This window comes from Camelus bactrianus, chromosome 24 (assembly GCF_048773025.1).
Source record: "Camelus bactrianus isolate YW-2024 breed Bactrian camel chromosome 24, ASM4877302v1, whole genome shotgun sequence".
NCBI classification, from domain to species: domain Eukaryota; kingdom Metazoa; phylum Chordata; class Mammalia; order Artiodactyla; family Camelidae; genus Camelus; species Camelus bactrianus.
The window spans coordinates 166,489-181,911 of record NC_133562.1 but is presented as its reverse complement, the minus strand read 5'-3'; the positions used below and the strand labels follow the sequence as shown (position 1 = coordinate 181,911).

The 15,423-nt window shown below is 43.7% G+C and overlaps 1 protein-coding gene across 2 annotated transcripts; it reads right to left on the bottom strand.

Moving 5' to 3' along the window:
• Positions 1–283: 283 nt before the first annotated feature.
• Positions 284–15,419, bottom strand: FAM210A (family with sequence similarity 210 member A). 2 transcript variants are annotated; one of them, XM_074352319.1, is made up of 4 exons: positions 15,251–15,419; positions 8,948–9,464; positions 4,070–4,181; positions 284–1,943 (listed from the first exon to the last, which is right to left on the bottom strand). In XM_074352319.1, exons 2-4 carry the CDS (start codon positions 9,421–9,423, stop codon positions 1,710–1,712), a joined length of 822 nt encoding a protein of 273 aa, XP_074208420.1. In that variant the 5' UTR covers positions 9,424–9,464; positions 15,251–15,419; the 3' UTR covers positions 284–1,709. The 2 variants fall into 2 exon arrangements, with proteins under 2 accessions (XP_074208420.1, XP_010956437.1); XM_010958135.3 differs by lacking the exon at positions 15,251–15,419 and adding an exon at positions 14,893–15,199.
• Positions 15,420–15,423: the final 4 nt, after the last annotated feature.

Sequence of the window (15,423 nt, the reverse complement as noted above, 5' to 3'; positions counted from 1 at the left end):
GAAGCACCTCTCACACTTCCAGAGGGCTTTTTACTAGAGAATTTCAAAGCCTTCCCCGATGTCTCGCCTTCTGGAACTAGATAAACCCAACACAACTATGAAACTGGACTGCAACAAATCTCAAGCAGGCTCAACCCAAGGTGGACACTCAGGGTTATCAGTGCTTCCAAGACCCACAGTTTATCCGCACTGGAAATACACCCTGTGCAATGTGAAAAGTCAAAGGAAATTGTTTCAGAAGAAAGTTTCATACAGCACATAATTTTAAAACAGGACTCTCAAGTGGTTAGTATCTTAGCATTTAATATCGGCAAAAATGCGATTTATTTGATAAACAAGCTAGAACATGTTCACTGTTTTTAGGTCTGAAAACGTGCTGCTAACGTGAAATCACGCACTCGATCTGTATTAGGAGACAAACCGCTCTGCCTCATCAGGCCTGCCCTGACCACCAAGAGAAGGAAGAGTCCAAATCCATTTAAAAAGTGCTCTAGCATAATGATTAGATGGATCAAATGTAAACTTTTTTTTTCCCTTTAAAGTATTCTCTCAATTTGGCCAAAGTAAGTATTTAACACAAAACCCCTGCCAAACAGCAGTGAGCCTGCGGGATGGGTCCTGGCAGCCCCCGACATTCTCAACAACGGCAGTCTGGAAAGAGGCACTCCCTCCTTGGTGTCCACTCAAGGTCAGGACTGAAGAAGAGGCAGAGGAGAAAGTGAACACGAACAGCCCTCAAACACGCTTCTCACAACTGAACTTCTTTCCAAACAGGTCATTAAGTGATACCTTTGTTATTAAAAAAATTCAAGTAAAATGCTCAAGTAAGGATGTTTCAATTCAAGGGGAAAGCAGCAGCTACAGCCTTAAACCTGACTCTGCGGCTGGTGGAGACCATGGCCTTCCGGGCAGCAGCGGGGTCCCGGCCCCCAAACCAGCAGTGCTCTGGGCGCTGCTCAGCCATAAACTTAAGGTGTAATGATTTCCCCTGTTCCTCTGAGAACTCAGCTCAGTTAGACATGATGCACAAGTAAGAGTCTTATGTTCTGGGTGAGAAAGTGTGACGGTGACAGATTTGCTTAAAAATTTGATTATGACAAGCTTCAGGTAAAAATCATTTTCAGAGGGTCGATTTTTTCATTTACGTATAACCAATACATCTTATTTACAAATACATGACTCAGCTTTCCTCATTAGAAGTCCACACTGAGTGGTATCTAACTGTTATACACTGTTTTCATAGACTCACTATCCTCTTATTCACAGGTAGTTCTGATGATAATACTGTCTCCATTCTGAGAACTGCATACAGTTGACACCTCAATGAACATCAGGGAGGCCCAGCGTGAACTCCATGGCAACACCGGTGACACAAGGAGTCCGCACCTCCACCACGTGAACCGCAGCTGCAGCTGCGAAGCAGCAAGGACAACTGGAGGACGGAGAAGAGCTGATGCAGGAGACACGGGCCCTCAGCCAGCTCTCGACGCCGCCCCTGGTGTGGAACTCTTATTCGGGGTCCACTCTTTCTTTTCAAAAACCCCTGATTCTTCTCGTGATGTTCACCTTTACAACCTTATCTTAGTTCTTTAACCCTCAGAGAGCTGCTGTATTTGGGCTGCTAACCAAAAATCTCAGGTGTGTGTATCTTTGTCCACATCCTCCCAAGGGTAAAGTGTGTAAGTGTCTAACCTGCTACATAAGGCACGCTATTCCACTTTTTTCTTAAAGGAAACCTTTCCCTTGGTTTCTTGCAGTTTCTCAGTGAGCCTGTCCTTGGTCTCCTCCATCTTCTCCGTGAGGAGCTCCTTGGTCTCCTCCATCCGGTCCTGCAAATACTCCTTCACTGGAGGTGGCGTCGACATGTAGCCGCGGCTGCGCAGATACTTCACCATGAAGGACGTGCCCCCCAAAGTCACTGTGTACCGGGCAGGCGTTGCGATCTGCAGGGACAGCAAACGGGCAGACTGACACTGATGACGACTACTGTTTCAAGCAAAAACAACGCGACATTGAAATTCTTGCTAGTGACCAAACTATAAATTTTATTTAGTTTCACGAGCTTCACTTTATTATTTCACGAGGCTACAATTACATCGTACGTGGTTTTTCTGCCTAATATGCTGTGAGTATCTCTCACCTGGACACTGACCCAGGGTTGTGGAACATTCAGTGGCAGCACCAAAGTCTGTCACCACGTGCGAGTGAACATGGTGGTGGCAGGGTCACTGGGAACCGGGAGGGGAGGGCTCAGGGCCCTCCCATCAACAAAGGCACTGTGTTCCCACTCCTCTGAGGCCCTGCCGACCGCATGCTCTGTGTCTAAACTGGAACCACAAGTGAGAGGCAAGCACGGGCCAAACGTGTTCCTCACTCAATTTACTTCAGTTTCACTTTTGGATTTCTTTTCCCTGACTTTTCCAGACATTACACTACCTTCTCACTACAGTCCACGCTGGGTCTAGAATCCCAGCCAGGAACTTGTGGGAGGCCAGAAAGTGGTCCAGCAGCACACACGCAGGAGACACGCACAGGCCCAACCTGACAGATTCAGACCGAAGCAAAACAGCAGACGGATGGGCACAAAGGTAAATGCTCAGAGCCTAGGGGCTGTGCCTCGCTCTGAGGCTGTTGGCGAGGTGCCACCCCCGCGCCAGGCTCCAGTTCCCTCCTCACTCCCCCTAGAACTTGCTCCAGCCAGGAGCCCTGCACTCCGTAGGGGTCCCACTCCACAACAAACACGTGAGGCCACCTCCCCTCTGCCCCTGGGGCCCCTCCCTGTTTCCTCCCAGCTTGGGCTGCCTCTCCAGTCCCTGCTGATCCGTCCTCAGGCAGCCAGCTCTGGACACGTGGGGCGCCATCCAGACCACCAACCCCTCTTCCTACACTCCCACGCGGTCTTGTCCAGCAGCCTGTCTGCAGCACCATCTGTGTGACTCTTACACTCAAGTTCTCCTAAGTTCCAGCAAACACCACCGCCTACTCAGTACACCCGCGTGTCCAAGAGGATCTCAAGATGCTGTCTGTCCAAAACTGACCCGTGGATGGTCAACAGTCCTACCCCAGCCCTGCTCCACTCTCCGCCGTGTGCATCTCAGCAAACGAACGCAATGGAGACACGGACGGCAGGATGACATGGCTCTGCACCCCTGCAGGCCCACAATCCAATGAAGACAACAGACACTGAACAAAACCTAACACGCACTCTGAGAGGACGGCATGGGGTCGGGAGCCGTTATAATTAGGGGAATGGCTTAAACCATCAACGACAGTTCGACTCACTAAGGTTATATTATACACAACTAAAACTTGCTAATTTATGAATTCAGTAAGTTTTAATGTTGAAAAACTCAGCAATTGGGCTGTGGCCCCCTAGTCAAAATGATCATAAAAGAAGTCTCTCAACATTTAAGAGGATTTCAATGAAGATGACAGAATAAAATGTCATTTTTGAGTACTACTATAAACCCATAATTCTAAGTATTTTTATACAACAGAAATAAAATAACATCTAGTTTCCAAATATTTTCTACCTGTTTTCTTAGGATGAAGCTTCATGGAACCTCATAAATTTTTTCAGTTGAGAAAAACTACATGAATATGGCTGAATTCTACAACTTACGAGTCTCCTTGTCTAAGACCGAAAGGTGTAGAAACGACTCACAGATGTCACTGTATGAATTCAGAGAACAGCTGTAAAGGCGATGAAACATAACATCAACAACTAAGTCTAAGGGCTACGACATAAAGCAACTTGAATTAAACGTCGCCTCTTTAGGAAGGCAAACATAAACAGCAAAATAAACGCTGAATTTCACTAGCGTGGATCTGAGTAAGGAAAAGCAACTTACTACCGACAGAAGAAATGTCAAGAGAGAGGACCACATGCTGCAACTATCAGCAGGCTATCAACAATCTACCTATTTTAAGGCATTTCTTCCCAAATTACCATTCCGTTTACACTTAAAGATTGTACACTTTACTTGAGACATGAGGCATATAGAGATGAAGGCAGCCACTGGGAGCTGGCCCAGCTCAGTGAGGAGCGGTAGGCCACAGCAGCACCTACCTTAAACAGGGCGTATGCTGTCAGTGCGTTTCCACTCTGGGAATTTTTCAGAATGTTTACTACGCTGTCAGGTAACCCAATAAGTTCTAGAAAAGGAACGACATTCACTCCTCTAAGAAAGAAACAGAAAACAATTTACATATATATACACACATATACATACACACAAATTTTTGGTGATAAGTACTTTTAAAAGATTTATCTGAAAACATCAAAACCCAATTTTGTTTAAAAGTTAATTCTGCATCATCGAACAATACTGCCCAAATGTCAGTGTCCTGCCGTGTCTCACTGTTTACAACTTCTGCTCACGGACATCATTTATCAGAACAAAATCAACAGCAGTAAGTAACCTAAGAGAAAAGGATCAGAATCATTCACCTGACCTTACAATCTTTAGTTCCTTAGAATGCTCCAACTCAAACTTCCAGACCTAAGATTTTTACCTCTAAAATTATATGTCAAATTATACTTTTACTGTAAAAGCAGGTGATATTATGACATCACTTACTGAGTTACCATGCAAAGAATAAATGACTATGGGCTTGATGAAAATTTCACTTATTCTAAAAGGAAGCTTCTATTCAGACTTAAAGGGCAGGCGAAGAAGGAATCACCATAAATTACAGCCAATTTCTGGAGGGAGGGAGAGAAGGCAGAGGAAGTCTGTCTCCTGAACTGTTAAGCCCTCATTTATTTTCAGCTTCCCCGAGTGTCCAGAGCTCGCCACGCTGGCGCTGCCCTCCCCTCCCAGTGTGCGGTTCTGCCGCTGCCAGGAACCTTCACCCCCAGCCACTACGAGTCTCTGTTCTGTGCTTCTGCTTCGTAAAGCGCAGCAATCACCACAGTTAGGAGCCTTGACTCTGTACAGGATGCAGTTAACACCATGGCACACTGTTCAATGCTGAAGTTCCCCGACTGTCCCGCGTGTCCCCTGTCACTGTCTCGTCACGTCTTCCAGCTTCTTTCCTCCACAAGTGCTGCCCGGCACTCTCTGTTGAGGAGGTGGCAGGACATCTTCTCGTGTCAAGGTTTCTGAAGCTCCCAGGCCAGCTGTGTGGAGGAACTGCCCTGGTTGTGGACCTGTCCTAATGCCTCCTCACAAGCCGACTCGGGCTAAGTGCTTTCCAATGGGAAAGCTGCAGAGCAGACCCTTGTCCATCTCGGAGCATCGTAACGGGAGCCATGGGGTCCATCTGATCCATCCCTGGGGAGTGACTCTGGGTTAAGGTGGAATCCACAGGCTGCTCCTCTGTGCAGGTGCTTGTCCCCTTTGTACTGAAGCGGGAGCTGCCTGGATGCATTCTAATTATGGTGGTTATAACCTCCTAGCTTATTCTTAATACTAAAAAAATGGGGAAAAGCTGTCTCTCTCTGATGTCACAACACTTAACGGACCAGGGACTGCTCTCAATAATATGGATGCTCATAACCAAGGAGCGTTTCCTATTGTCCAAGGAGGGAACCAGGTAACGGAAGGAGACTCTGCAGAGTTAAACATCAACTACAAGTCCAGTCTGTTTCTTTCAGCGCCATCAGCTCCTCCTCCCACCTCTCTCTCTCAGATAACAACAGGATGTCCTGAAGCAAGACTCAGCTGTGGAACTAACACAGTCGCAGGAACGTCCACCACAACATGCTCATCCAGCCCTGGCTTCAGGTACCAACACAACCATCAGGTTCTCTCATTAATCATTTCCTAGCTCAGACTAAGCCTGGTATGTAAAATCCACAGATTTAACAGCAGTCATGCAAGGGAGAAAAAAGACAAACATCTGGATAATATAAGACAAAATTAAGTGACTTTTAAAAAAAACTATCATGAAGACAAACAATTACGACCTCAGACCTCTTGCGTCAGTATTCCATGTAAAATAAAGGAACCAGCCCCTGGTTCCACTTATCTCAGCTATTAACTTGATGACTTAACTTTCTGAAAAATACAAATAACTTTCACTTCCTTTGGAATTACTAAATATAAAGTATTAATGAGGGTCTGATCCAAAGAGTAATATCCACTTGTCTCACGTTTCACACTGAAGGTCCCGCGGCCCGACAGACACCTGTGCTTCACAAGTGCCAGCTTTCTGGGTGGTCCCACAGATGCAGGAGCACGTCCAGCCTGGATGCAGGGCAATCAGCCAGGGCTCTGCATCACAGTGGGCTTGTAACTTCAGGGACTTGAGGCCCCAGCTCGGGACAAAACCGTCATTGCAGCTCCACTTGATCCAACAGACACTTCTCGTTAGAAGATGTACGATCTCTGCAAACTCTCCAGAGTGGCAGCAAAGCTTAGTTTAAAAGAAGATCTGTGAGCATGCACGACTTAGACCTCCCTGAAACGTTTCAGAAGCCTGAGACCTTTATCACCAAGCGAGCTAAACAAACACAGACGGCATTTTGCTCTGTGGTGCCCAGTGAGGCAGTAACGCCAGTCGTCAGTGACTGAAACAAACACTGGTCAGTAGTGCCAAGTGACATCAAATGCCCGCACTTCAAGTTACAAACTGTTTTTCATTTTTTCTTTTAATAGCAAGTAAGCAACAAGCGAGCAACAGAGAACTTTTTCCAGCTAAAACCGAATAAAATAAAGCCAGCCCCTGGTTAGCTGAATTGAAAACCTGTATTTAACAGAATCAACTCTAAATTTACAATTAAATCATCTCACAGTGTGAGATACATTGCTACTTGAACATACCCTAAATCCTTACTTTCTAAGTATCGTTTTTGATAAGACCTTCACTTAGAGCAAATGAAATTTCAATTTCTGAAGTATTAAGGATTTAATACAAACATTAAGAAGGACTGTTCTGGGAAGCAGCACATCCTTCATAATGTAACTTAGGTACACAATGCTGTCACAGAACTGGACCAGTGGTCGTGGCTGGGCAGCAGAGGTAGGTCTGGCAGCCAAAATCCCACGCTGACAAACAGCCAAAGGCAGGCTGTGGTGGAGACGGGATATGACCTTAAGGTGGACAGCCTTACACCACCATGTTTACACACAAGCATTCACAGAAAAAGAGAGGGAAGGACAAAACCAAGAAAGGCGCATTCCACAGGGGACAGAACGTCACCACGACCGCTTCGGTGCCAGACAGCAATGGAGAAGTGCTCAGTCTAAGTATCACGAGGCTGTTTCGGGGTCTGCTTTTTCAGTTACAGAACTCGCTAACTGAAGGCAAGGAACAAAATACTCTTTTAAACAGTCTAAGTGAGAATCTCACATTCAATTAATTAGAAACTTAGATTTCTCCCTCTAAGGGCAAGAGGCTGAATGGTTATTAAAGGCAGCCTAAGGAGGGCAGAAGAAACACAGAAGAAATTCACTATCCTCCACAAAACTGACTCAGAAAAACCCTCAAAGGATCAAAAAAAAAAATTGTTTTTACTGTATAGAAAGCCGTTAGTTAAACAGAAGAACTGAATGCCTATGAAATTTTTATGCGAAATGGTGAACGATTTTAGGCTGTTAAAAAAAAACTAAGGGCAGTTCTTAAGGTTTCTATAAATATCATGTGTTGGAGCAAATGTCATTAAAGAGAGAATTCCACAAAATGCACATACAAGGGTCTCTGCAAAGAAAGGAACAGTTCTTAATGTGATACATACAGGAGGAAATAACTTAGTAACAGGAGCATAAACGGAGAGAGAGACATGAAGAGAAACAACAGCATCGGTCACTCAAGGTTAAAAAATCCTTTTAGACTTGTGAAGAACTATTTCTAAGCCCGTGTTTCCCAAGAATAAGAACAGTCTCCATTCCATCAACTCTTAATTTAGTAAATGGTAACTTTTTCCAAGGAGTGAGCTTTCTAGTGAAATATTTCATTAATGCCTTAATACAAACCGTGGACTATAACATTGAAAGTCAGTGGGCTTTTGGAAAGTATGAAGTAATTCTAAACTGTTAGGGGTGTTTACGAAAGCATCACAGTGGTCTTCACTGCCCGTCTCGTCACCTGCAGGACGGACTCTCAGCTCTGCTGGTGGCAGAGACAAACGGAATCACTGGGCGTCTGTTTCTGCATGTGCTCCTGGCTCCTAAAACAGCGTGACTACTACAACTCACCTTAAAAAAAAAGGCACAGCATTTAACAAGAAAGGTACATGCAGAAGTTCTAATACCTAGAGGCTAGGCCCACCAAACTAACTTTTTAAAAAACATTTATTTTATTGTGGTAAAAATACCTCACACGAGATCTACTCTCTTCCCAAGATTTCAAGTGCACAACCAACCAACCTCTGACCAGGACAAAGACCTGACCTTGACGTTCATCAGATGCGAGAAACATTAAAGCGTAAATCTGTGACCTGTTCACTTTTGTGTCTGCAATAGGTATTAGCCAGGCTTCATTTCCAACCAAAATCATACTCATGGCAAAATCATACTCTTCACACATTTATAAACACTTTAAGAAACACGTAAGTATGGAACTAACTGCCTGTGCTGCCCAATTTCCAGAATCTGGTATTTTATTTCTGCATTTTCCTAGATGTTGACGGGATGTGAGCAGAGTGATTAAGATCTGAAATCAGACTCTGAAGTGTTATGGGAAATACTAAGTGATTTTGACTAATTCTTGCTTAATCTGTTTTCTCATTAAAAAAATAAGTACTACCTGCTTCATATGGTTGCCGTGAAGATTAAATGAGATGATACAGTTTAAAATTTTTAGCATAATGCCCTCTGTACACAATAAATAATGTTAGCTATTATTGTTGAAAAGTGGAAAACAGCCATGAAAAGCAGCCACCCTCTATCAAGTGAAGACATTAAAGCATTTAAAAAATTATTTAAAGGTTTTCATTAGTACAATTAAGAAGATTACCATTCTGATAAAACAGGGAAAGGCACTCAATCAAGCAAAAACTTACTTTATGGCTGCATAATAAAATGTTCCAAACCAAACTCCAGAAGTTATTAGATGCACTGGAATCAACACTTTCCCATATTGTCTAAATGTTTTCTTAAATCGTTGATAAAGACTAATAGATCTGTCTTGTAAAGGGTCAGGTTCCTCCTTTTTTTCCGAGGGAGTTCCCGGGGGCGTGGCGGTGGATGACAGACTCCTCTTGGGTAAGGTCTCTCGGTCCCACTGTTTACGGTGACGGACCCGTGATTGGGGTGGATGAGCAACGAATGGCTTCTTTTCCTTCGCAACACACGGGGCAGCAGGTAAGTGCAGCCACTGTTTCTGAGGGCCTTGTACCCAAACCACTCTGGATCCCGAGTTATACAAAAATAATGGTCCCTCTGAGTTTTGACAGTGTCCAAGAAAACTGGCTTTATGTGGCTCCATGCATGTCCTACGTGCCAGGTGGAATACAGTCTTTGGTACGTTCCATTGCATTTTGAAGAATGGAGTTTGATGGATTTCAACTTCTACAGAGACTAGATTAAAAAAAATGAAGATTATACATAGATTTCCATTTTAAACCAATCCATTTAAAAATAAATCACTAACTATTAGGAAGTAAAAGGACAGACACTGCTACCAAGTCTACAGAAATTAATGTTAAGGTATAGTTCAATTTTAAAGTTTCATTGAAACACATCACTTAAACATGATACAGTAAACCAGTCCAGCAGACAGCATGGAGGGTGAGATGGTGAGTTTATTTTATCGCTACAAAAATGGTATTTGTAGGGTTTCTGTCATTCTTCTAAGAAGCGGTTTAGTGTAACAGAAAAATCATCAGATCTGAAGCAAAAGATCTGGGCCCTAATGTTTTGAAGGCATAGTAAAACAAAGATTACTTCATAGGCTGATGCAGGAATTACATGAAAATTATGATAAAAAAGTGCTTTTGTAAACTAACCGGCATCACAATAGTGTTGTTACTTATTACAAATGTTAAGGTCTGATGAAGAGTTGACATCAGTATCATTTATTCTAAATGCTTTTAGACTAAATTATGTAACACTATAAATCACATATGTTATTAGCTGGTGAGAAGAGACTCTTCCAGATAGCTAAAATTTTGTCAGAAAGACAAGCCAGTATAATTTTAAAAGAACACAGATTCTGAAGTAAGATGGGCCCAATGGAGTTCACAGTGGTATTATTTTGAGCAAATTACTTAGCCTTTCTAGACACAACTTCCCCCACTAGTAAAACAGAATTGTTGTATGCATTACTATATAATAAATCAGTTCAGTAATTTCAGATTACTGAAGAAATCCAAGAGGAAACTAAAAAATACCTGGAGACAAATGAAAACAAAAAACACAACAATCCAAAATCTGTGGGATGCAGCAAACACAGTTCAAAGAGGGAAGTTTATGGTGATAGAAGTTTACTTCAGGAAACAAGAAAAAAATCTCAAACAAGCTAGCCTTACACCTAAAGGAACTAGAAAAAGAACAAACAAAACCCAAAGTTAGAGGAAGGAAAGAAATTATAAACATCACAGCAGAAATAAATGAAATAGAGACTGAATAAACCGTAGAAAACATCAGTGAAACTAAAGGCTGGTTCTTTGAAAATGTAACAAAATTAAGAACCCTTTAGCCAGACTCATCATTTTTCCCCAAGAGTGAAAGGGAGAGGGCCCAAATCAGTAAGTCGGAAATCAAAAAGGAGAAGTTAAACCAACATCACAGAAATACAAAGGGTCATAAGGGACTACTACAAATAACTGTATGCCAATAAAATGGACAACTTACAAGGAATGGACAAATTCTTAGAAAGGTACAATCTCCCAAGGCTGAATGAACCAGGAAGAAAAAGACAGTATGAACAGACCAGTTATCAATAATGAAACTAAATCTGTGATTTTAAAAACTCCCAAGAAACAGAAGTACAGGACTAGATGGCTTCACAGTTCAATTCTACCAAACATTTGAGAAGAGTTAACACCTATCCTCCTGAAACTATTCCAAAAAACTGCAGAGGGAGGAGCGCTTCCAAACTCACTCTGTGAGACCAGCATCACTCTGATACCAAAACCAGACAAAGATATTACAAAAAAAGAGAAAGTTACAGGCCAATATCACTGATGAATATAGATACAGAATATGAATATAGATGCAGAAATCCTCAACAAAATATGAGCAAACAGAATCCAACAACACATAAGAAAGATTATACACCATGATCAAGTTGGGTTCATCCCAGGGACACAGGATGGTTCAATGTATGCACATCAACCAGTGTGATACACCAAATCAACAAGAGAAAGGACAAAAATCACATGATCATCTCAATAGATGCAGAAAAAGCGTTTGATAAAATTCAACACCCATTTATGATGAAAACTAACCAAAGTGGGTACAGCGGGATCATATCTCAACACAACAGAAGCTACTTATGACAGACCTACAGCCAGCACAGTGCTCCACGGTGAAAGCCGAAAGCCTTCCCGCTGAAACTGGAACAGGACCAGGATGCCCACTGCCACCACTTGTATTCAGTACAGGACTGGAAGAGATGAGATACCACTACATACCTATCAGGTTTTTTTTTTGGGGGGGGGTGATAATTAGGTCACTACACACCTATTAGAATTACCAATATCAAAAACACTGACCACACAGATTTAGTGTCTTTAAATCTTGTCAGGTTACAGAACCAATTCCGGGAATGCCGCAACCAACTCTGAAAACTCATTCTTAAGATTCCTCTAGAACCACTCTCAGTACCAAAATCTGAATCAGACAGGGTTCACCAGAGATACATAACCAATAGGAAAATATACGTATGCATATATCTACATCTTCTGATCTTTAGGCTTATCTATAGCTACAGAAACAGACAATTCTTTCTTTGGAAATTTATTGTTAGGTTTTTCATTTAAACAGACAGACACACTTATTTTAAGGAACCGGTTCACACAATTGTGGGGCCTAGCAACTCTGAAATGTGTAGGTTAGACGTGCAGGCTGGAAATTTGGACAGGAATTGATGCTGCAGTCTTCAGGAAGATTTTTTTTCTTCTTGAGAGGCTCAGTTTGAAATTTGGGCCTTTAATTGATTGGATGAGGCCCACCCACGTTATGTAGGGTAATCTCCTTTACTCAAAGTCAACTGATTGTACATGTTAACATGTCTTCAAAATACCATCACGGTAACACCTACATTAGTATTTGATTAAATAACTAAGGGCTACCGCCAAGTCAAGCTGATATATAAAACTAACCATCACACATAATAAACTCACAGTTTTCTCAACCCAACCTTTACTTCCAACTATAGGAAAAACCTTTTAAACAAGAATCTTACGTGCTCAAATAAGGCGGTAAAATTTCAGTAGGGACACTGGTTGAGCAGCCTGGAGGAGTGAATAGTTCTTTTTCCAAAACTGAAGAAACAAACCTTCCACAACCACCTCTCCTTGCTACCTCCACGAACACTATCAGACCCAGGAAGCTTTAACATTGTGTCCACACTTTAAAACAATTTCTATGTTTCAAAAATGGGATCTTCAACTCCACAACAGAAATGACACTTTAAAATTATACACCTGAGTGCTCTCTCTTTGAGAACAAAAAAATAGGGATGGTATCTACTGAATCTGTTGCTTGCCTTTGACCAGAAAACTCATAGGTTACTACTTCATTTTCTCTCATTGACAAAAGTATAATCCAAACCAGGAGAAATCCAAACCAGTCTGGGTGAGTAATGCACCAAATTATCAAAACAGCACGTTAAAGAAATAAAACTCTTATAAATGGGTTGAAATAAATTCTGTATGTCTTTTTTTTTTTTTAAGTAATTTAAAAAAAAACTTCTTGGCAATTCATTCATTCAGTAAGCACCCAGTATGTGCCAGGCACTGTTGAAGGACCTGGGTTAAACCACTGAATAAAATGATGATCCCTGTCTTGCTAGAGTTCACCTGCTAGCAAGACAACATCCTTATCCAGCTATTTCCTCTCTGAACATAACAACCCAAGCAATAAGAAGTATCAAAACATTTCCTGAAAATCTGCTATGTGCCAGTCCCAGCTTCCTGCTCCAAGTCTGGCAGACCCTGCTTCATTATCAGCACAGAGCTGGTCTCTGGACCTAGACTGCCTGGGTCCACATCCTGGTCTACTGCCTCCCACAACCTTGACCGAGTTATTTAACCCTCATCTAAAAGACAAAAACAATCATGACAACTACCCCACTGGATTATGTAAGAGTTAAATGAGTTCAAATGTGCAAAGCACTTAATTTGGCAAATAGAAGGTACTAGAATATCAGTTATTATTTCCAGAAAACCAAATATTACTCAGGCAATAGTGGAGAAAGATGACACCAAGAGCAACTTTCGAAACAGCTTTAGCCCATTTACTCCCTCCACCACTACTACCTTCAAGAGTTCTTTCTCTAATCTCGAAACTGTTGGTTATCATTAGTTAAATCCATTTCACTTGTAACCCACCTTACGATTACTGCACCTTTCCCCAATCCCCTTCCCCACGCTCCCCCCCCCCCCAATGGCCCTGCTTTATTCTCTATCCCAGAAATACCCCGAGCCCTTCGCTTTAGGGTAGACAGCTCTGAAATTAGCTCTCCCATCCCCTCGCCTGGCTGCCTTATGAATAAACCCCCTCCCTTTGCTGCAAACCTCCGCGCCTCGGTGTTTGGCTTGCTGTGAGCTGGGCAAAACAAACCTGGTTCTGTAGCATTCTCAACTGAATTTACAGCTTCTAGTCAAGTTTTATAAAAACTACAAAATGTGATCTCTATCTCATGCACATCAATTCATGATGGAATCTGCATATACATTTAGTTAAGAAGCTTATAAACTGATGAGAATATTTCTTAAACAGTCAAAAATTAGGCTCATTTTCTGTAAAATTACAACAGCAGTTACCTCAGACTTCAGCGTCAGAACCAGCAAATGTGGACACATAGTTGCCAAGTTCTAAAGCATGGATGTGTAAATAGTATATTCAATCTCTAGGACCTATACCTCTGCAGTTGTCAAAAATTAAGAACTGAGGTTAATTCTCAATTTAGCTCGCTGCATAAAATAAGAAATACAAGTCACCTTAAGTTCATGGCTTATTCTCGTTTGTTAAAAATAGGCTTCGTTCTTGGTCCGAAGTGTACAAGGGGTCAACAGCCTCAGAGAGTTTAATGCCCTCAATTTACAAGTGACTCCACTGCAAAGTACGTGCTGCAAACGCTGCTTTCCCCAAAGTGAAGGCTACTTCATGTAACTGTGCCTTCTAACAAGTATGCAGGCCAGTAAACCCATTTCCAAGGTTGCTCTTAAAGGAGTCAATTTTGGTGAAGAATAATTGAAGACTGCTGTATTTCTGAGCACGCTGTTACACCCTTCAGACGGGAGGCACCGAGAAACGACACTTCAATAATCTTAGTCCACACGTTAGGTAGTTTATATAGAAATGAGCGCTGGGCGGGGGGAGAGGAAGGGGAAAAGGAATAGCCCAGAACATAAGGAACCTGAGCTGTCAATCAACCAGAGCACAGGGAACCTGAGTTGTCAGTCAGTCAATCACAAAACCAGGGTATAAAAACAGGAAAAACGAACGGCACCATCTTTCCTATCTCGATTGGCCTGCTCCCAGTTCTCAGGAGTATACTTCTACTTTTTTTAACTTCACTAATAAAAACCTTGCTTATATCACACTTTCTGCCTCTCATCAAAAATTCTTTTTTTTTTCGGGTGACTAAATCGAGATAATTCTTACTTTCCTTTTCCCGGTAACACACAGGCACAGTTGTGAGCCTAGCCTTGGAGGGAAAGCCCTCAATGCGGAGCTTCCGACTTTCAGCAGGACAGGTACCTGCGGAGATCTGAGGGGACGGACACCGCGCGCGTGCAGACCACCCCACCCACCCCAAGTCCGGCCACGCGGATACCAGCACTGAGGCGGCTCTCAAAACCAGGTCTGCCCGCACTTTCTCCAGAGTCGGGCACGTGAGAACGACTCTCTCAGGAAGGTCTGGGCGGGCCGAGCGCGGCTGCACGAGTGACCTGCCGTCCCCAGGGGGAGTCCGAGCGCGGGGGCTGAGGCCCGCCCGCTTGGCGTTGGAGGAAGGGCAGAGTGCAGGCCGGAAGCCAGCCCACGGGCGGAGAGCGCAGGACGCCGGCCAGGGCGAAGGGCGGCGTGACCTCTGCCGGCCCCAGGGCGCCCGGGCCGCTCGCTGCCGCGCCCCCCGTGGAGGAGGCCGAGCCGACCTTCCCGCGCCCGCCCTCGCAGGCCGCTGCCCGGGATACCTCAGGGCGCGAGGGCGCCGCCGCTCCGTCCGCACGGGCCGCTTGGAGCCCCGCCGCGTCACTGTCCAGAGCGAGCAGCCGAGCGAGGCGCCGGGCCCCGGAAGCCGCGGGCCCAGGCGACCCCGCCTCCGGCCCGCCAGCCGCGCCGGCCCGGCCAACCACGCGCCCGCGCC